The sequence below is a fragment of the Onychomys torridus genome, chromosome 2, assembly GCF_903995425.1.
Source record: "Onychomys torridus chromosome 2, mOncTor1.1, whole genome shotgun sequence".
NCBI lineage: Eukaryota > Metazoa > Chordata > Mammalia > Rodentia > Cricetidae > Onychomys > Onychomys torridus.
Window position 1 is genome coordinate 142,361,639 of NC_050444.1, and position 17,827 is coordinate 142,379,465.

General features: G+C 48.7%; 1 protein-coding gene across 4 annotated transcripts in view; it reads left to right on the forward strand.

The window, feature by feature from the left end:
- The window catches only part of Phc2 (polyhomeotic homolog 2), a 107,146-nt gene extending 91,370 nt beyond the window's left edge, over positions 1-15,776 (forward strand). For all 4 annotated transcript variants that reach the window (XM_036177749.1, XM_036177746.1, XM_036177750.1 and 1 more), the window contains exons 10-15: positions 3,431-3,633; positions 5,090-5,219; positions 5,884-5,998; positions 7,123-7,264; positions 8,078-8,354; positions 14,378-15,776. In XM_036177749.1, coding sequence (XP_036033642.1) covers positions 3,431-3,633; positions 5,090-5,219; positions 5,884-5,998; positions 7,123-7,264; positions 8,078-8,354; positions 14,378-14,532 — 1,022 coding nt within the window. In that variant the 3' untranslated portion in view covers positions 14,533-15,776. The remainder of the gene's footprint in view (positions 1-3,430; positions 3,634-5,089; positions 5,220-5,883; positions 5,999-7,122; positions 7,265-8,077; positions 8,355-14,377) is intronic.
- Positions 15,777-17,827: the final 2,051 nt, after the last annotated feature.

A 17,827-nucleotide genomic window follows, 5' to 3' on the forward strand; every position in this document is an offset into this window, starting at 1 on the left:
ATCTCCGTGTGCTGAGCGTGGCAGGGGTGAAACCGATTGGTCTTTCCAGAAATAGCCCGAACTCTTTACTAAAGCAGGTGATGAACTCTAGGGCTTGGTGATGGTGGCCAGCCAGACGGCTGTGAGCGCCTCCTCTGCCCTGGGACTCTGTCTCCTCCTATTATCTGTCCCGGGGTTATGACAGAGACTGGACTTCTGGTGTCAGCGTGAAGGAGATGATTTGTTGCTTCTCATCCTAAGATCTTTAAAAAAGAAAAGAAGAGAAGGCTGAAGATACCAGAGTCCTTGCTCCCACTAGTGAGCACTGATTTGTAACCTCTGCTGAAACCTGAAGGCTGCTGCCTCTGCCCGGCAGCGTCCATCCACAGCACAGGCTGAAAACAGGAAGGAGGAAGGGGTTGGAGCCCAGGACATTGCAGTTGAGCAGGGCTAGAAAGAGCCCACAGAAGGAGATGGTGTCAGGAGCAGTTTGGAGATGAGTGTCAGTGACCGATGGGAGGTGGCGGTATCCCAGAGTGGTAAGGAGAGTGGATTCCTTCCAGTTTAATTCCATAATAAGTACCAGAGGCGTCATAAGTCACACACTTCTTCAGCCTGCGCTCAGGCAGGACCAGTAGCCAGGTGTGGTGGTGCACAGCTGTGAGCCCAGCACTAGGAAGCTGGAAGAGCCAAGTAGGGCCAAGACAGGAGGATCTCAAGTGTAAGGCTAGGCATAGCAACTTGGTGAGTCCCTAGATGGAGAGTCAGAGATGAACCAAAACTATCTCTCTGAGATACACATGTGATAGTCACGTTAAGGTAGGTCCCATAGAACAGGCATAGAGGACCAGGATTGGCATGGTCCACTCGCTGATGGAGACAGTCCCTAGGCCTTGCTTAGCCTGTGTTTGCACAGTGTACATATCCAATTAGACTGGGTCTCCGATCTTAAGGAACATAGCCAGGATTAATGGCAGAAATTAGCAGGAAGACAGATTTGGGGCTCATTCTAAGGAAGAACTTTATGATTATACTCCCCATGGTAGCAGTAGGTACCTCAGAATTAGTTCCTCTGTTGCTAGAAGCATTCAGACAGCCATGCTAGAAGTCACTGGATGGGGGTACTGTAGAGGCTGCGGGAGCGTTGGTGGAGACTGGAGCTGATCTGGGGCTGTAACCCGAAGTGTGTTCAGATCCTCAGGGACTGTCTCACTGGGCAGTGATCATCTAAATGTAGTGTTCAGCTTTCATTGTAAGCATTATATTTAAACAATATTTATCCACCACTTTAAATAAAATCTATATCTTTTCTGTGTATATTCAAAATATTAGAAAATAAAAGCAAGGAAAATAGAATGAACATAGACTTGAAAATTTAAAAGAGAAACTTAGTTTGATCATTTGTGCCATTAGCTCGATCATGGCTGTGCTAGATTGTAAAACAATTTTTTTTCAGTTTCTAAACACTTTTACTGAAAAAAAGACGAATTCCAAAGGGAGGATTTCCAGCTAGGGTGGTGACGCTCACCTTCAATCCCAATACTTGGGAGGCTGAGGCTGGCGGATCTCTGTGAGTTTAAGAACAGGCCTGGTCTACAGAGTGAGTTCCAGGACAGCCAGGTCTGTTACACAGAGAAACCCTGTCTTGGTGCAGGGGTGGGGGGTTGGGGGAGGTGGAAAGAAGAAAGAAAATGGAACTGTCTCTGGTTTTCTACAGAAAAGTCAAAGCTGTTAAAATTTATTTCACATTAGCTCAAACATATAAAGGGTATTTTTTTAAACTTGCTGGTATGACTTTGGGTCAAATACAAATGAATTTTTAATATTTTTAAAAATGATTTTGTGTGTTTCTGTGAAGGCATGTAGGCAGGCTGTATATTGAAATACAGGCATGCCCTTGTCACACAGTGCACCTGTGGTGCTCAGGGAACACGCAGTTCGTTCTCTCTTTACACCACAGGTTCGAGGTACCTGATTCGGCTCAGAGCTTGTACGACACTCACAGAGCCCTCTCACCAGCCCCACATCAGTCATATCTCCTGGTGGCTTCTGCTCAGCTCTGGGGTCCATTCCTAATGGGTTCTTTCTGTAGAATGAGGACCGAAGGCATGTCATAGCCTGTACCTTCTCATTAGGAAAGGTTGGTCTTGGTTTTCTGAATCAAGACAGCTGGTAAGAAAATTAACCAAGTTGGAAATACACCGGAGCCCAGTTAGAAATTGTCGCTAAAATGTTTCTGTTTTTATTTCCTTGTGTGCATGATTAGACACCATGAATTCCCATTTCCTGGGAATATTTTGGGTTCTTACATGAAATAACATCTTCATAGATGATGCTTACAGAAAATTACCTAAGTAACAATGTACTGCAGTTATTTTTTATTTAATTATTTTAGTGCTATTTCTGTTTATCATATACCACTGGCTTATGCTAAATATTTTAATAGGCATGTTGCAAGAAAGAAATGGATTTTCCACTTTTCTCTTTTAGGAAGTTCCAGGTTAAAGGTACCTCAGCTCACTAAGCATTTGGTGGTGACAGAACAACCTTGGGAAGGGGACTGGGGGAGGGCCCTTAAAATGAGGTGGTGAAGCCTCGAGCCTCTGCAGCACTGAGGCAAATCACTCAGGAGATGAGGAGAAGAGAGGGGGCCCACCCTGACAGGCTGGGGGAGGCACCCATCCCACTCTTTAGAGCATTCTGTTGAGTTTTCCAGAGGAGACCTTAAGAAGGTTGTCCACAGAGAGGTGGAGGGTGGGTCTGTGGTTTGCTGGGGGCCGGCTGGAGTGTATACTGCACTCTGAACAAGAGGTATAATTAAGAGCAGGGATCAGCAGAGCAAAATGGCAGCTGTGCCAGCAGCTTCACTGTTGGAGGAGGAAAATAACCCGTAACGTAGTAACATAGTCAGTGCCTCCAAAGGATAGTGTCTACTGGTGTTTCAGCCCCCAAAGTTCCTGGGCATCAGTTTCAGGGTGCTGTTAAAATCTGACCTCCAAGGAGCCTCAGAATGTTCCTGTCACATCTGTCCACTGAGTTGTCTCTTATACCATGAGCCTGAGTTTAGTGGGGCTTCTTGGTCTGGCTAAGTAAGTCTTCTCCATCACTATTTGGAGTTCTCTGTAAACTGAGTACTACTTTGTCTAACCCAGTACTGCCTGAAGCCTTACCCCAGGGGCAGAATTCTGGCCTGTTCAGCCTGTTTGGATCTGTCTTGAATAGCTGTTTAAGAAAACCCACTAGCTGCAGCAGCCAATTGTTGCAAAACTGATGGTACTTATGCTGGATGGTGGGACCACCTGTCAGTAGGTCTGGGAGGGTAGGGAGCACCTGGTTGGCACTGTGGCTTGTGTATACTGTGGGTGCTGGTTGTCCATGTCCAAGCTGGCCTCTGTTCTCATCTCTGCCACGTTGTCTCCTCTCTCTCCCTCCCTCTCTTTCTCTCCTGCAGAGACAGGGCAGGGCATTGTTCATGCACTGACCGACCTCAGCAGCCCCGGCATGACCTCAGGGAACGGAAACTCTGCCTCCAGCATCGCCGGCACTGCCCCCCAGAATGGTGAGAATAAACCACCACAGGCCATTGTGAAACCCCAAATCCTGACGCATGTTATCGAAGGGTTTGTGATCCAGGAGGGGGCGGAGCCTTTCCCGGTACGGACTACTTCTTTTCCCCTCTTTTTTTTTTTTTTTTTTTTAATATATTTTGGATGTGTACTAGAATATTTCTACAATTCCATGTAAAATTTCTGAAAATGTGAACAGTTTGCTCTTACCTTGCTGATTTCCCCATCCTTCACAATGTCAGAATAATTTCTCTCTAGAATCAAGTTTCTCCAGAGTCTAAAATAACTTGGTGATAAAGAATAATTGTCAAGGTTAGAAGTTTATGCACACAGGCTCAGCAGTATCGCTGGCTGGTGACCTGTGACCCCTGAAGTAGAGGGACTTAGTTCACCTTGGGGTATTTGATGAAAGACAGTGGACTTTGGAAAATTATTCTTTGTTGAGTTTTCAATGCCAAAACCTGAACATCATAACTTCAGCCAGTTAGCAAGAGGAGCCTGTTAGTACAGATTCTCAAGCTGTGTTGGAAATCAAGATGGTGGCATAAGAGTGCAGCCTGAGATGTGCTTCTGGGAGCCTTGAAAAGGGAGGGAGATCAAGGGGCCTTCAGGAAGGGCACATGTGGCTCAGGAGGACTGTGCGTATTAGAAACCTGTCCCCTGGGGTACCATCTGCCTGTGGCTCATGCCTTGGATCTGTGGAAAGTCTTATAAGTCACCAGAGGACTGAGCTTAATTTCTGCAGTGGGTGAACCACTTTCTGAACCATCAACAGACAAGCTTATTTGTGCCCTCTCCTTCTGGAGGTTGGTTACAGCCGGTGGCAGATCTCCCAGGGGTGGCTTACCTTATAAGGACCTAGCTCTGCTCTACACCTCCCCCTCGACCCCAGTCTGGTCCTCCTCCTGCCTCTGGAGAAGCCCTGAGCCTGCAGAATGAAGGCAGATAAACAGCAGCTCACATCCACCTAGAACCACAGCCATGTGAGCTGGCCACCAGGTCACCCAAACAAAACAAGTCCCCAAAGAGGTAAAGCCAGCCTTGGGTGCTGCCAACCATAGGGCATGTCCTCTGTGGTGTGTCAGTTGTGTCCTGCTCACCCCTGTGGCTGCCTGTCCCTCTGGCTTGGCTGTGGTCAGGTGGAGAACAGTACAACATCAAAACAGGGGTGCTGAGTCTTGTAAATACACTCTCGAACTCAGCCCTGCCAGTCCTGCTGCTCTCTGAACATACAACCTGGCACCTGATCAGTGAGTGGTGAGGGAAATAGGATCTCTGCCCGTGGACACACCTGGCAGATCGAATACCCCTGACTTCTCTACTCCCATACTGTCCCCATACTGTGGTGCCCACTGTTTTCTTGCTTTGGGAGCCAGACAGCAAATCAGTGCCCCTCGAGTGGGCACCCTTGGATGATGGCATGTGGGAGGCTTGGGGAGGACTGAGGGATCTGCCTGGCTACTTTGTACCTGTAATTATAATAAGGCTGAGTAGCAAGGAGTCTAGGATCTAACACTGTGGCTTCCATGTCACCTGTCCTCTAGGTGGGACGCTCGTCCCTGCTGGTGGGGAATCTCAAGAAGAAGTATGCACAGGGGTTCTTGCCTGAGAAGCTTCCACAGCAGGACCACACCACCACCACTGACTCAGAGATGGAGGAGCCCTACCTGCAAGGTATACACACAGCTGTGGGGCTCAGGTCTTCTGCTATAGACAGAAGGGCAGGCCTCACACTTCCCTTTTCTTAGTGTCTGTGGAGGAACCCTGAGCAGGGGCCAAGTACCATTCCTTCCCACTGAACACGTCACCAGCACTTCCTCCACCTCTGTCCCTGTAGAACAGACAGGAGAAGGGCAAGCCTCTCCAGCAACCACATGGTTTCAGAATTTCACTTCCTATAGGGACCATTGCCAGGTTCTAGAAGTGAGGGTAAGGATGGCACCAGGCAGGTGTGCCCCGCTTTGATGCCTCAAAAGCCTGAATTTGAAGTGGGGAGGTCTGAGACACAGCCATGGCCAGGCAAAGACTGCATTTACTTTGTGTGAGCCTCCTGCTTCTTTCCTGGTTATGGAGAAGGATGTTGACCCTACCCACCTCTGCTGTGACCCTGGCCCGCAGTTTGCAAGAGGCATCACCAGACACTCTTGATAAACTCTACGGTGGGAGACCTAGCCCGTGCCAAAGGAGTGGCAGAGTCTGTCATTTTCTAAATGAATGCCGCCGGGTGTCATATCCACAGAGACATTGAAGAGGCAGGATATGAATGAGCTCCTGTGGTAGCTCTGTCTACAGCCTGTTACAATCTCTCCCCACACTCAGCCATTTCCATACTTTACAGAATCCAAAGAGGAAGGTACCCCCCTCAAACTCAAGTGTGAGCTCTGTGGACGGGTGGACTTTGCCTACAAGTTCAAGCGTTCCAAGCGCTTCTGTTCCATGGCTTGTGCAAAGAGGTGAGTGGCCTGCCCCACTGCCGTGCCCAGCCCAGCCCCAGGATTGTACCTAGTGTCCTCCTTCTAGTAATCATCTACCTTGGGTGCTGTAGGTGAGGCTCATCCATCCTCCAAGCTCCTTGGCCTGCCTAGTTAAGGCACTGTATCCCAAGCACACCAGGTGAGTGCAGCAGCCTAAGAAACCGGAAGAACGTCCTTCCCTCAGTATGTGAGAGGAAGCATCCCTGTCCAGGCAACACAAAGCAGCCCATTAGCTAGCCCTCAGGGGTAAAGCCACCACAGAAATAAAATGTAGTCCAGAACCCTGGTGAGCTTTTATCTAGCCTGGAAAAAAATGGATGACAATAAAAACCACTGTCATTTATTGAGAAGCTACTTCAGAGTGGGCATGGTGCTGCAGATCTGTAATCCCAACACTTACAGACTGAGGCAGGATGAGGTCCCTCTGTAGTAGGGACTACCTGAGGAGACCTTGTTTCAGCTCAAAACAAAAGGAGATAGGCAGACGGACAGATGAGAGAAAGAGAGAGAGAGAGAGAGACAGACAGACAGACAGACAGACAGACTGACTGACTGACTTGGTGCCAGGGGCGCTGCTAGTCAGTTGTCTGTTCTGGGAACATGTCCACTAGGCAGTTGGTGTACTGCTGCCATTGTACTTACTGCCATGCCCTTATACGGGTTGGGAACCGAAGGCATAGAGTGGCTGTGCCTAAAGTGACAGCAGATGGCTGAGTTCAGGGGACTGAGGAGCCAATGTGCCCTCTGCTCTGTAGGAGCCGCTTAGCCTTGACAGCCCAAAACCCAGAAAGGAACTCTCTGGGTTCCGGGTGGAGGTGTTGTGAGTGATGCCCCAGAGTTCCTGTCCTCAACCTGCTGCCCAGGCTGTGCTGAAGGAGCCAGGCCACACTGCAGCGGCATCCCCTCACGGCATCGTGAGACCAGTTTTAGGAGGGCCACTGATGCCACACCTGCCTCCCAGGAAGGGCTCAGAGCTCAAGTGCCTGCCCAGAGTCTCCGTCATCAGTAGTGTCCTGGAGTCCGTTTGTTCCCATAGACAGACTCAGGTTGGCTGTCTGTGCTGCCTAAGACCCCTGCTCTGACTTGCTTGCTCCTCTCCACAGGTATAATGTGGGATGCACCAAACGCGTGGGACTCTTTCACTCAGACAGGAGCAAGCTGCAGAAGGCAGGGACCACAACTCACAACCGCCGACGGGCCAGCAAGGCTGGTCTGCCCACACTTACTAAGGACGCCAAGAAGCAGGTGAGAGGTCACAGAGCCCTGTTGATCTTCACAAGGCATTCCAGCACGCTGCTCTCACCTCTTACAGGCCTCACACCCAACCTTCCCTGGGTCCCCAGTAGGGCCTTCCCTTAGACCTAGGGACCCTTACCCTTTCCAGTAGTCTTAGCCTACAATGACCCCCGTTGGGGTCACCATCCATTTTTGATTTCTTGAGTCTCACCCTGCTGGCCCTGTGAAGACAGGCTATTCAGGTTACCTCCATGTTAGGCTGGGAGAGATGGCAGCCTCTCTGTTTCCCTTAATACCTTTTTGCCCCCTTGAAAACTGGAGCACTAAGATTGTGAAGGTCTCCATCAGGAACACGGATATTCATCCATTAAATATTTTTCCCGACAGTTCCATGCCAGGGATTCTGTTAGACACTAAAGACCCAAGGATCTAGTCTTAAAGGGACTCACAGCCTAGTGTGGCAGTGGTGGTGGCAGTCTTCAGTCGGTGGCAGTGGTGGTGGCAGTGGTGACTTTTGTCTTGTTAAGAATCTGCTAAAGGCTGCAGTCCAGGATGTGCATACGCAGGAAACCCCTCTTGGTAGTCCAGGTCACGTAAAGCACACGTGCAGAACAGACATCAGAGCAGATCATTGCAGTGCAGTACACACATGGGGCAGTGCTGTGGGGCTGACTGTCTGGGTTCAAGAGCAGGAAGCACAGAGGACATGACCCCAGGGTAGTGAGCCAGGCAGAGAAGGGAGCAGCACCCGCCCCCCCGCCCCTTGATGTGGGAGTGGTCAGTTCCCCAATCCTGAAGAACGCTGTTTCTCTCTGCTCCCAGCCCTCAGGCACTGTACCCCTTTCAGTTACTGCTGCCTTGCAGCTGACACACAGCCAGGAAGACTCCAGCCGGTGCTCAGATAACTCAAGCTATGAGGAACCCTTGTCACCCATATCAGCCAGCTCCTCCACATCCCGACGGCGACAAGGCCAGAGGGATCTAGAGCTCCCTGACATGCACATGCGGGACCTGGTGGGCATGGGACACCACTTCCTACCAAGTGAGCCCACAAAGTGGAACGTAGAAGATGTCTATGAATTCATCCGCTCTCTGCCCGGTAAGTTCTGTGGAAACTCTTCACCTGCTGGAATCACAGGAGTGGGTGAGCTCACCTCCCTGCAGGAGGAAGCAGGACCCCGGTGCAGAGGGAGGAACCCAGGGCTCCTGCTCTGAGAGCTCATGTTCTAGCACAGCAGACTCGACAGAAGACTTCAAGACCCCTCTGAAACAGCGGCAGTCCAGGGAGTAGTCTGTGATGTGCATGAGCTTGGAGTTGGCTCTGTCTCTTCCCAAGCAGGGTGGGAAGTGAAAAGAACATAAAGATAAATGGAGTGGAAGTGGGCTTTTGCAGGTTGAGAGACTGCCCATGAGAGCAGCTTAAGCAAGAGCAAGGACGAAAATGTATAGTGTGGTGGGCGCTGGTATAGCCCTTGGTGTGGAGGGCAAGTGGATATGAAGTTGGCATCAAGACTTGCACTTGGAGAGGCAAATTTTCTAGCATTCCAGATTCTTCCAGGGGAACCCTGAAACTTCTTACCTCTCAGCCAGCCTCATACATCTACTCCCAGGTCAGTAGTGATGGCGGCCACAAGCCTGTTGCCAGGTGGAATGTGGTATAGAAGTTGATAGCTATTTTTTAATAAAATTTTTTCAAAAAATGGAAAAAAAAAGAAATTGATACCATAGAATTGGAGTTTAGACAGAACCAGGTCCAATTCTAGCACTCTAGTTAAACTAGTATATTTGTTGTCTGTCATGTGCCCTTAAGTTTGTCATAGCATGGTTACTTTTAGGAAGCCTCTGCTTCCTGTCTCAGGGTCCCTTATGAGTATGCAGTTTTGTGTCAGCCAAGGCCAACGCCACCTGCAGGCTCCTCTTGGGTAGTGGCATCCTCATTCTCATGCTTTGCAGGAAGGGGCTGGCTGTTGGCAGGAGGTGCTACGTGGACCTCTTATGGCAGGCATGATAGCAGGTTTTCCCCACAACTAGTAAATCCTAGAGAGCAATCAGAAGAAACCATTGTGCTCTCTTAGATCTATCCTCAGAAATCACACTCTGCCATTCCTGCAGTATCTCAGTGGTCACACAGATAAGCTCTGTCCTGTGGGGAAACCCACAGGCTAGCTTAGTCAGGGTTTCTATTGCTGTGATGAAACACCATGACCAAAAGCAAGTTGGAAAGAAAGAGGTTTATTTGGTTTATACTTCCACATCACTGTTCATCATTGGAGGAAGTCAGGACAGGAACTCAAACAGGGCTGGAACCTGAAAACAGGAGCTGATGCAGAGGCCATGGAGGAGTGTAGCAGGAATCTTAACATGTCTTATTAATAAAATCAAACCTGAGCCAGGTAATGGGGTGATTGCTGGAAGATCAGAGAAGCAGAACAAGCCACAGCTTCCTCACCTTGCCAGTTCCTCAGCTGATCCTATTTCCTCAGACTGGAAGCCTCTGAGTCCTCATCCAGAGTGAATCTTAGCTGAACTGTGCTGCTCAAAAGTCTGAATGCTTAACCAGCCAAATGCTTCTAGTTTCTGGTCTTCACACCTTATGTATCTTTCTATATTTGCTATCACTCCCTGGGATTAAAGGCTCACTTCATGTGGCCTTGAACTCACAGAGATCCAGAGGGATTTCTGCCTCTGGAATGCTAGGATTAAAGGTATGTGCCACCACTGCCTAAACCTCTATGTTTAATATTGTGGCTGTTCTGTCTCTGACCCCAGATAAGTTTATTAGGGTGCACAATATTTTGGGGAACACAATACCACCACAAGAGTGCTGCTTACTAGTTTGCTCCCCATAGCTTGCTCAGCCTACTTTCTTATAGAACCCAGGGCCACCAGCCCAGGCATGGCCTCACCCACAATGAGCTGGGCCCTCTCCCATCACTAATTAAGAAAATGTCTTACAGGCTTGTGTAGGCAGAGTTTCTCTGTGTCTTGGCAGCCGCTCCCAAATAACAACACAAAAACTCATTAATTAAAAATGCTCAGCCAGTAGCTCAGGCTTGTTACTAGCTAACCCTACAACTTAAATTAACCCATTTATATTCATCTACATTCTGCCATGTGGCATTAACTCTCTTCTTGCACATCCTGTTTCTTCTCTGTGTCTGGCTGGCAACTCTTCTCTGTCTGCCCTTCTTCCCAGTGTCCTTAGTCTGGCTAACCTTATCCTGTCCAGCTATTGGCCAGTCAGCTTCTTTATTAAACAGTCACAGCAACAGATATTCACACAGTGTAAAGGAATATTCCACATTTCCCCCTTTTTGTCTAAATTCAAAAACAAGGCTTTTAACTTTAACACAGTATAAAATTATATACAACAAAAACAGTTATTAAGTAAGAATTACAGTTACAATATCCAGTCCATTTGTATTTGGCAAATTTAGAGAAAATACTCTGTTATCTTTGTGAGTCTAAAGTTTTATACCCAATTTACCTCTTATAACTAAGGAAAACATCAACTATGACTATCTGGTCTTTAACTCCATCAAAGACCCCAGCGGGGTGAAATGTTACCTAATGACAAGGACATCTGACTGTCTGGACAGTTACCCGAAGTTTTTTTGTAACGTTAGGGCATCCATCTTTGCCCTACAGACCTGGTATGTCTGACAGACATTTCTGAGAAGCGGGAATTTTGAAGGACTGTCCTACTTTTGTCTTGGCAAAGTTTGGTGGTCGCTTTTTGCATCCTCCTGGTCCAGTTTGGACAGTAACTGTCAGCATTTGAGGCAAGGGCAGTTTCTTTGCCCAAGTGGCTAGCTTTTGCTATAAAGAAAGCAAACTCCATTTGAGGTTCTCTGCCCATCATCTTCCTTTGCAGTAAATTGGTGCTATCAGGAGCAGATATGTCTCACTGTCATGAAAAGCCTTAGGTTATTAAACATATTAAATGCCATATTCTGTAGGACTTTGAAGTGCTTGAAGGCCATCTATCTAAATATATCTGTGTATTACTTTACTCCCTTTTTAAGGACTTTATTGTTTTAAAACTATATATATATATATTTATATATAGTTTTATATTTATATATAGCTTTATATTTATATATATATAAATATATATATAATACATTTTTATGACTGCCTATACGCTTTTTCTCTTCTCTCCCAAGCCTTTAAACATTTTAAACACAGTATAACCCATTTAGAGGTTTTTCCATCTGAATCTGTCTTTATTGAGCATCTGTATTGTTTTTGATCAATGAGACAAATCTTAAACTGCTGTATTAGTCGCCAGCGAGCTCAGCTTAGTGCGTGGCATTGGTGGTTGGCTCTCCCTCCACCTTGGCTCCCTAAGAGCTTAGCTTACCAGGGGGAGCCACGTTTATCACTCCAGCTGTGGGAAATTGTTGGATCCACATTGCTACCAAGTAGCATGCCACCTGCTGCTCATGAACCCCATTTAAGTGTTCAGTAGCAGGACCTGTTAAAAGAGCCTTGCTGTGTTAACTCACACAAGCCATGAAGATGCCTCTTAAAGGAGCCATGCCTCTGTTTGCCACTAGCAAACAGCTACCTGAGAAAAACCAAGAAGACATGTTTGACTCCAATTTTATGTGTTTGAAACTCCCCCCACCCCTCTTCTATTTAAGCTTTCTCAGGTTTTATGCTGATCTTTGTTACTGGACATTTGGGCACCATTTGTAGGCAGAGTTTCTCTGTGTCTCAAAGTCACTCCCAAATAACTACATAGAAACTTATTAATTATAAATGCTCGGCAAATAGCTCAAGCTTGTTACTAGCTAACTCTTAGGACTTAAATTAACCCATTTATATTCATCTACATTCTACCACATGGCATAAACTCTCTTTGATCTTGCACATCCTGCTTCCTTTCTGTCTGGCTGGCAACTTCTCTCTCTCCACCTTTCTTTCCAGTGTCCTTAGTCTGGTTCTCCCACCTAACCACATCCTGTCCACCTATTGGCCAGTCAGCTTCTTTACTAAACCAATCACAGCGACAGATATTCACACAGTGTAAAGGAATATTCCACATGCGTGCCTACAGCCTGATCTTCTGGAGGCATTTTCTTGAGTCAGGTCTGGGCATGGAGAGCGCTGGCCCTGCTGTGCAGGTGTGGTTCCCTAGTCTAGAGATCTGAGAACTAAGACAGGTTGTCTCCTGCCCACCACACCCCGAGTATCTGAGGGAAGAAAGGAACCATGCAGACAGCTCTGACCCACACCAGGCCTGGGCAGCCCTTGTTACCATTTCCTCTGAGGGTTCAAAGCCTGAAGTGACTCTTACCCATCCTTGCTTGGTCCCCCCAGAGGAACCCTCCTGTTGTGAAAGGCAGCTAAGTGTTGAGCAACTTAAATTACAGTGCTCACTGTGATTCCTGCTTTTTATTTTCTGTCACTGCTGAGCTTTTCAGTCTCACATAGCAATACTTTCTGACAATATAATTTTCTTAAAGTCCTTATAGTCCCTGAGCCTTGTTGAGGTTCATTCCATCAAACAAACACACACTCCCAAGCCTCTTTGAGATAAGCCTTCCTGTAATGGTGGGCTTCTTCTGGAGCCCTCAGAGTTCTTGAGAGTCCTTTGATCAGAATCTCTGAAGCTGGCCTACAAACCCCATGGAGCCCTTCTCCTTTCCAGTATCACATTAGGTCTAGGAGCTTGGGTTTTGTTTTGTTTAGGGGGGTGTCTTTTGTTTTGATTTGATGAGTTGTTTTTTTTGTTTTGTGTGTGTGTGTGTCTGTGTGTTTTGACAGAGTTTCTCTTAGCCCTGGCTGTCCTAAGAACTTGCTCTGTAGACCAGGCTGGCTTTGAACTCAGAGAACCGCCTGCTTCTGCCTCCTGAGTGCTGGGATTAAAGGTGTGTGCCATTACCACCCGGCTGGAAACTGTTTCCTTTTCTTTTTTCAAGACAGGGTTTTTCTGTTAATAGTCTTAGCTGCCCTAGAACTCGCTTTATAAACCAGGTTGGCCTCAAACTCACGGAGATCCACCTGCCTCTGCCTCCTGAGTGCTGGGATTAAAGGCGTGCACCACCCTTGCCTGGCTGGAAACTGTTTTCTAATCTCAATACCATTGGCATCTGAAAGGCTTAGGGTTTCCTGAACCAGCAGATATGGCCATGGTGCATAGAACCACTTTTCATTTCCCTTCCTCTTCCTTCCAACAAGAAGCCAGGCAGCACCCTCACCCTTCCACCTGAAGATGTCTTTAGACCACTCAGCTCACTGGGAACTTGACATTTCACGTCCCCGGCTGAGTGCTGCTGAACTTGCTGCCTCTTAGCAGGATGCAGTTGAATCCCAGCCCTTCCAGCCCCTGTAGTTGTTCCAGCTCTCCTTTAAGCTTCCAGCAGTGTCCTCCTGGGCTGTGGGACTCTGAGCCTGTGGGCTCAGATTCCAGATCACCTTAGGCAGCCACTGTTACTCTGTGTTCTATATGCTGCCGGCCCCAGTACAAGGCCATCCCTGCAGATTCAGAGTTTTTTAATGTCTTGCCCGTCTCTAAGGCACCAAAATCTGTATCATCAATATATTGCTGTAAGACAGATCACTCCAGAACTTAGCCTTAAACAGTAATGACACATTCATTTTCCCACAGTTGTGGGGTCAGGCATTTGCAGTTGCTCAGCTATGGCTCCAGTTGACGACTCATACAGAGTCTCTCTGAGGAAGTCAGCCAGAGCAGCAACATCTGTGTTCAGGGCTGGCATCCACTTCCAAGGAGCTCAGTCACATAACAACAGGCCTCTACTGCTGTCCACCAGCATCTCTCCAGAGGTGGCTGAGGGAGTGTTCTGACCTGGTAGTCAGTTGGCTCCAAACTAACTTAACATGCAAGGGTTAGGGGAAAGCTGCTGTCCTTTCTGTGAGGCTTCAGCAGCCACATGCTTGCCCTCTGTACCAACCCAACACCTAGGACAGTGGTTAGTGGAGGGAGAGGTTTTGCTCAGGGATGCCCAGGGAAGGCCACATCTTAACTTTGTGGCTCTATCATTTAGCCTCTCAGGCTGAAAGCCAAGAACAGCAGTACTGCCCTTGAGGTACTGTGAGGCTTCCCTGAGCCAGGGCTTGTCTCTAACTGCTGTTGGCCATGTTCTTCCTCAGGGTGCCAGGAGATCGCAGAGGAGTTCCGTGCCCAGGAGATTGATGGACAAGCCCTGCTGCTGCTCAAGGAGGACCACCTGATGAGTGCCATGAACATCAAGCTGGGGCCTGCCCTCAAGATCTATGCACGCATCAGCATGCTCAAGGACTCCTAGAGTCTCTGCCGCCCGCCCGCCCGCCCGCCCGCGCACCACCGGGCAGCCAGGGTTCCAGCCCCAGGTGGGCACCGCCTCCTGGTGGAGTAGAGCCACACAGACATTCCTGAGACGCCCGAGATAGGGCCAGTTGTAGGGAAGGGGCTCTCCCTAGGGGTGCAGCTGTGAGGAGGCCTGAGTACCTCTTCAGTGGCTCTCAGGGGCCATTTCTGTGGGAGGGGGAGAGAGGTAGGTGGCACAGAAGATGGGGCTTTGCGCTTGTAAATACTTATAGCACTGGCTTCCTCCAAAGTCCCAATGTTCTAGCCCCCCTCTAATCCTTTCTCTATCCCCTGTTTCCAGGGGGTTAATGGTCAGGGCTCCCCAACCTGAGTTGGGCTACTTCCAAGGGCAGCCAGCAGGCCTGGACAGAGGTCTTGAAAGCCCTTGCCTTCTCTCCCCTCCCCCCTTCTTTCTCCAGGCCTGGTTAACCTTCCGTTGGCAGCTTCTCCCCCTTCAGCCTGTTCCCGTAGCATTCAGGGGTTCTACCCCTGTATCCTCTGCAGGTGGAGAGAGAGAAGCTGGGCCCAGTGTGGCCATGCCTGCTGGCACAGACGCCTTAACGCTGTGTGTATGACTGTGTGACTGGGAGCCTGGAGTGACATGCATGAGCTGCCTCTGGCATCTCCAGGTGTTTTGTAGCAAACAACCACTCAGTGCTTTGTCCTGGGCTCCACTCAGCCTGAGGCTGGGGCATGAAAGGAAAGGGCAGACCCCGAGAGTTGGAGGTTAGAGGTCCCCTCCAGATAGCAGGAGATTCCTGGGAAGGTCTCCTCACACCAAACTGGCAGTGTGTCCTGCTGGCTGGCAGAAAACCATAGGAAGCGACCGGGGCTAAACTATGTGGCCCAAAACCTGAGCCTCTAGTGACAGCTGCCTGCCTACCCTTACACACTCACCCCGCATGGGAAGGAGTGTGTGACTGAAGACCGGCTGGAGGCCCTGTGGAGGCAGGCAGCCTCTGGCCTTCCACTTCCACACTTGCTTGTAAAACTTGTATAGCACTAACAGCTACCTAAGGAAGGGCCGGCCGCCTCCGACTTGCCCTGTCCTTACCAACTCTGGGAAGTCAGACTCTTCCCGGAAGGGGCAGACACTTTCTCAGCTTGCTCTGCCCCCTTCCCCATACCCCCAGGCAGGGTTGGAAATGAAGGACTTTTTTAACCTTTTTGTTTTGTTTTTAAAAAATAAATCTTTAAAATCTGCCTGTTCGGTGGCTTTTTCCCAGGGTTACCTGTGGGCCTGAATTTCTGTTCATGGGTGAGGAGAAGAATGGGACCAGGTTGGGGAAGGACAGCTGCCTTCACGGGCAACATAGCCATTTCCCCTGGCTAGGACTGGATCCTTCCATTGCCCTCACCCCAAACCAACACCCCTCAAAGTGAAAATGCAGGGCCTCTGCTCTGAGCCTTCCTGGCTGCTTTTCCACCAAGGCCACATGGGAAGCCAATGTCATCAGTACCACTTGAGCCAGAACCCAGGCTTTCCTACCTCCATCTGATGCATCTGATGAAGCTGCTCTGTGTTCATAAGGTTAGGGACTTGGGGACAGCTTTGGTTCACTCAGCGCTTGCCAAGTATTGTATGCTAATCACACAATAGAGGAGTAGGTAGGGAAGGGACATCTAAGCCTTCAGCGGGGAAAGATAGCAGGTAGTATCAGATTATAAAATAATGAGGGTAATATATGTAAGGGCACAGTGAGGGGGCGGATGAGATGAAGGCCAGACTAAGGGAAAGCAGCCAGCTGGGAGCTGGGGTTGGCTGTGTGCCTCTTGGGTGTGGATGACAGCCCAGGGCTTGCCTAGTCTGAGGAGCAGCCTGTCACTAAGCTCCAGTCAGCTAGACTTTTTCTTAACCCCACCAGAACCTCTACAGGGAGACTGCACATGATGATTTGAGAATCAGCACTCCTAAGTTGATGACTGTATGCTGGGGTACCTGTTAAAATGTCATTACCCCCTGGAAGAGACACTGGTTAATCCTCCAGGGAGACCAACTCCTGGAAAGCTGGGTGTCCCAGGGGTGGAACGGTTAGGGAAGCTGATGGGGACGTAGCCTGAGTGGAGCGAGCTGCAGGAAGGCCCTACTCAAGAGAGCCTCCTGCCTGTCCTTTTGCTCTGCAGGCTGTGTACAGAGGCAGCCTGGATGGCCAGTCTTACCACTTGGGGAAAAAAGGACCAGAATGCTGTGAACTAGTGCTTTTGTACACTGGTTTAATAAAACAGATTGGCCAGTAACCAGGCAGGAAGTATAGGTGGGGTAAGCAGATAAGGAGAATGCTGGGAAGAGGAAGGCTGGTGTTTTCTTAAGTGGTGGTTTATAGGTGGCCCCTGATAGTTAGAAGAATGGCCTTTGGAAGGTAGTTCTAGGTAGGTGGATATTTCCCTCACAGCAGTGGGGGTTCGCTTTGGAAGGTGCCGGTTCTTAGGAGGTTTTTTGTTTAATAAGATGCATGTGTAGGAAGTGACCATTGAAGGGTTAGTGTTCTACACTTAACAGTTTTCTGTCAGCTGGACAGACACTTGGATGGTTCTGGGGACTCCATTGGCTGCAGTTGAGTAAGTGCTGATAAGGGTAGCAGTATTTGACAGTGTCTGTCATTAGTTACCGGGTCACCCAGGAGAGAAGCTCACTTTCTGGTCAGGGCTGGCCTCGGTGGCAGAGCACTGTCCTAGCAGACAGAAAACCCCGTGTTCAGTCCCCAGCACTGCACACAGCCAAACTAAACAGCTCTCAGAATACATCTGTACTGTCAGTGAAGTGACCACCTACAACTGGATGGTGTGCCAGAACTGAGGGAGGGAAGTTCATAGTGATCCCTTGAACAAGAGAGAATACATGTCACAACATTTAGCTGGTGACAGTCACTGTTCAGTGATGACCTCGTACCTCGCAAAGATCCAGTCCTAGCGCAGACTTTGTCCTCGAAGAGAGAGGACGTTTATGTAGTCCTTGTCCAGGTAACAGTCATCATTTAATGTTTGTGTGAAGTTGCTCTTTTTAAAAAGCTCTAAGTTCTGTGTGCAGGTTGGGCAGCTGCCTGCACCCTGCCTTGCCTGGTCTGCTGCAGTTCAGACCCAAGTCAAGTTTTTCTTATATTAGTTATGACTTTTATTATTTTTTATTTTTATCAAACAAAAAAGGGGAAATTGATATTTTATTTGTATATTAATAAAGCATGCCTGGAGATCAAGGGGGAAAAGGCCAGCTATTTTTAAGTAAACATGGAAGTCAGGCAGTGGTAGCACACGCT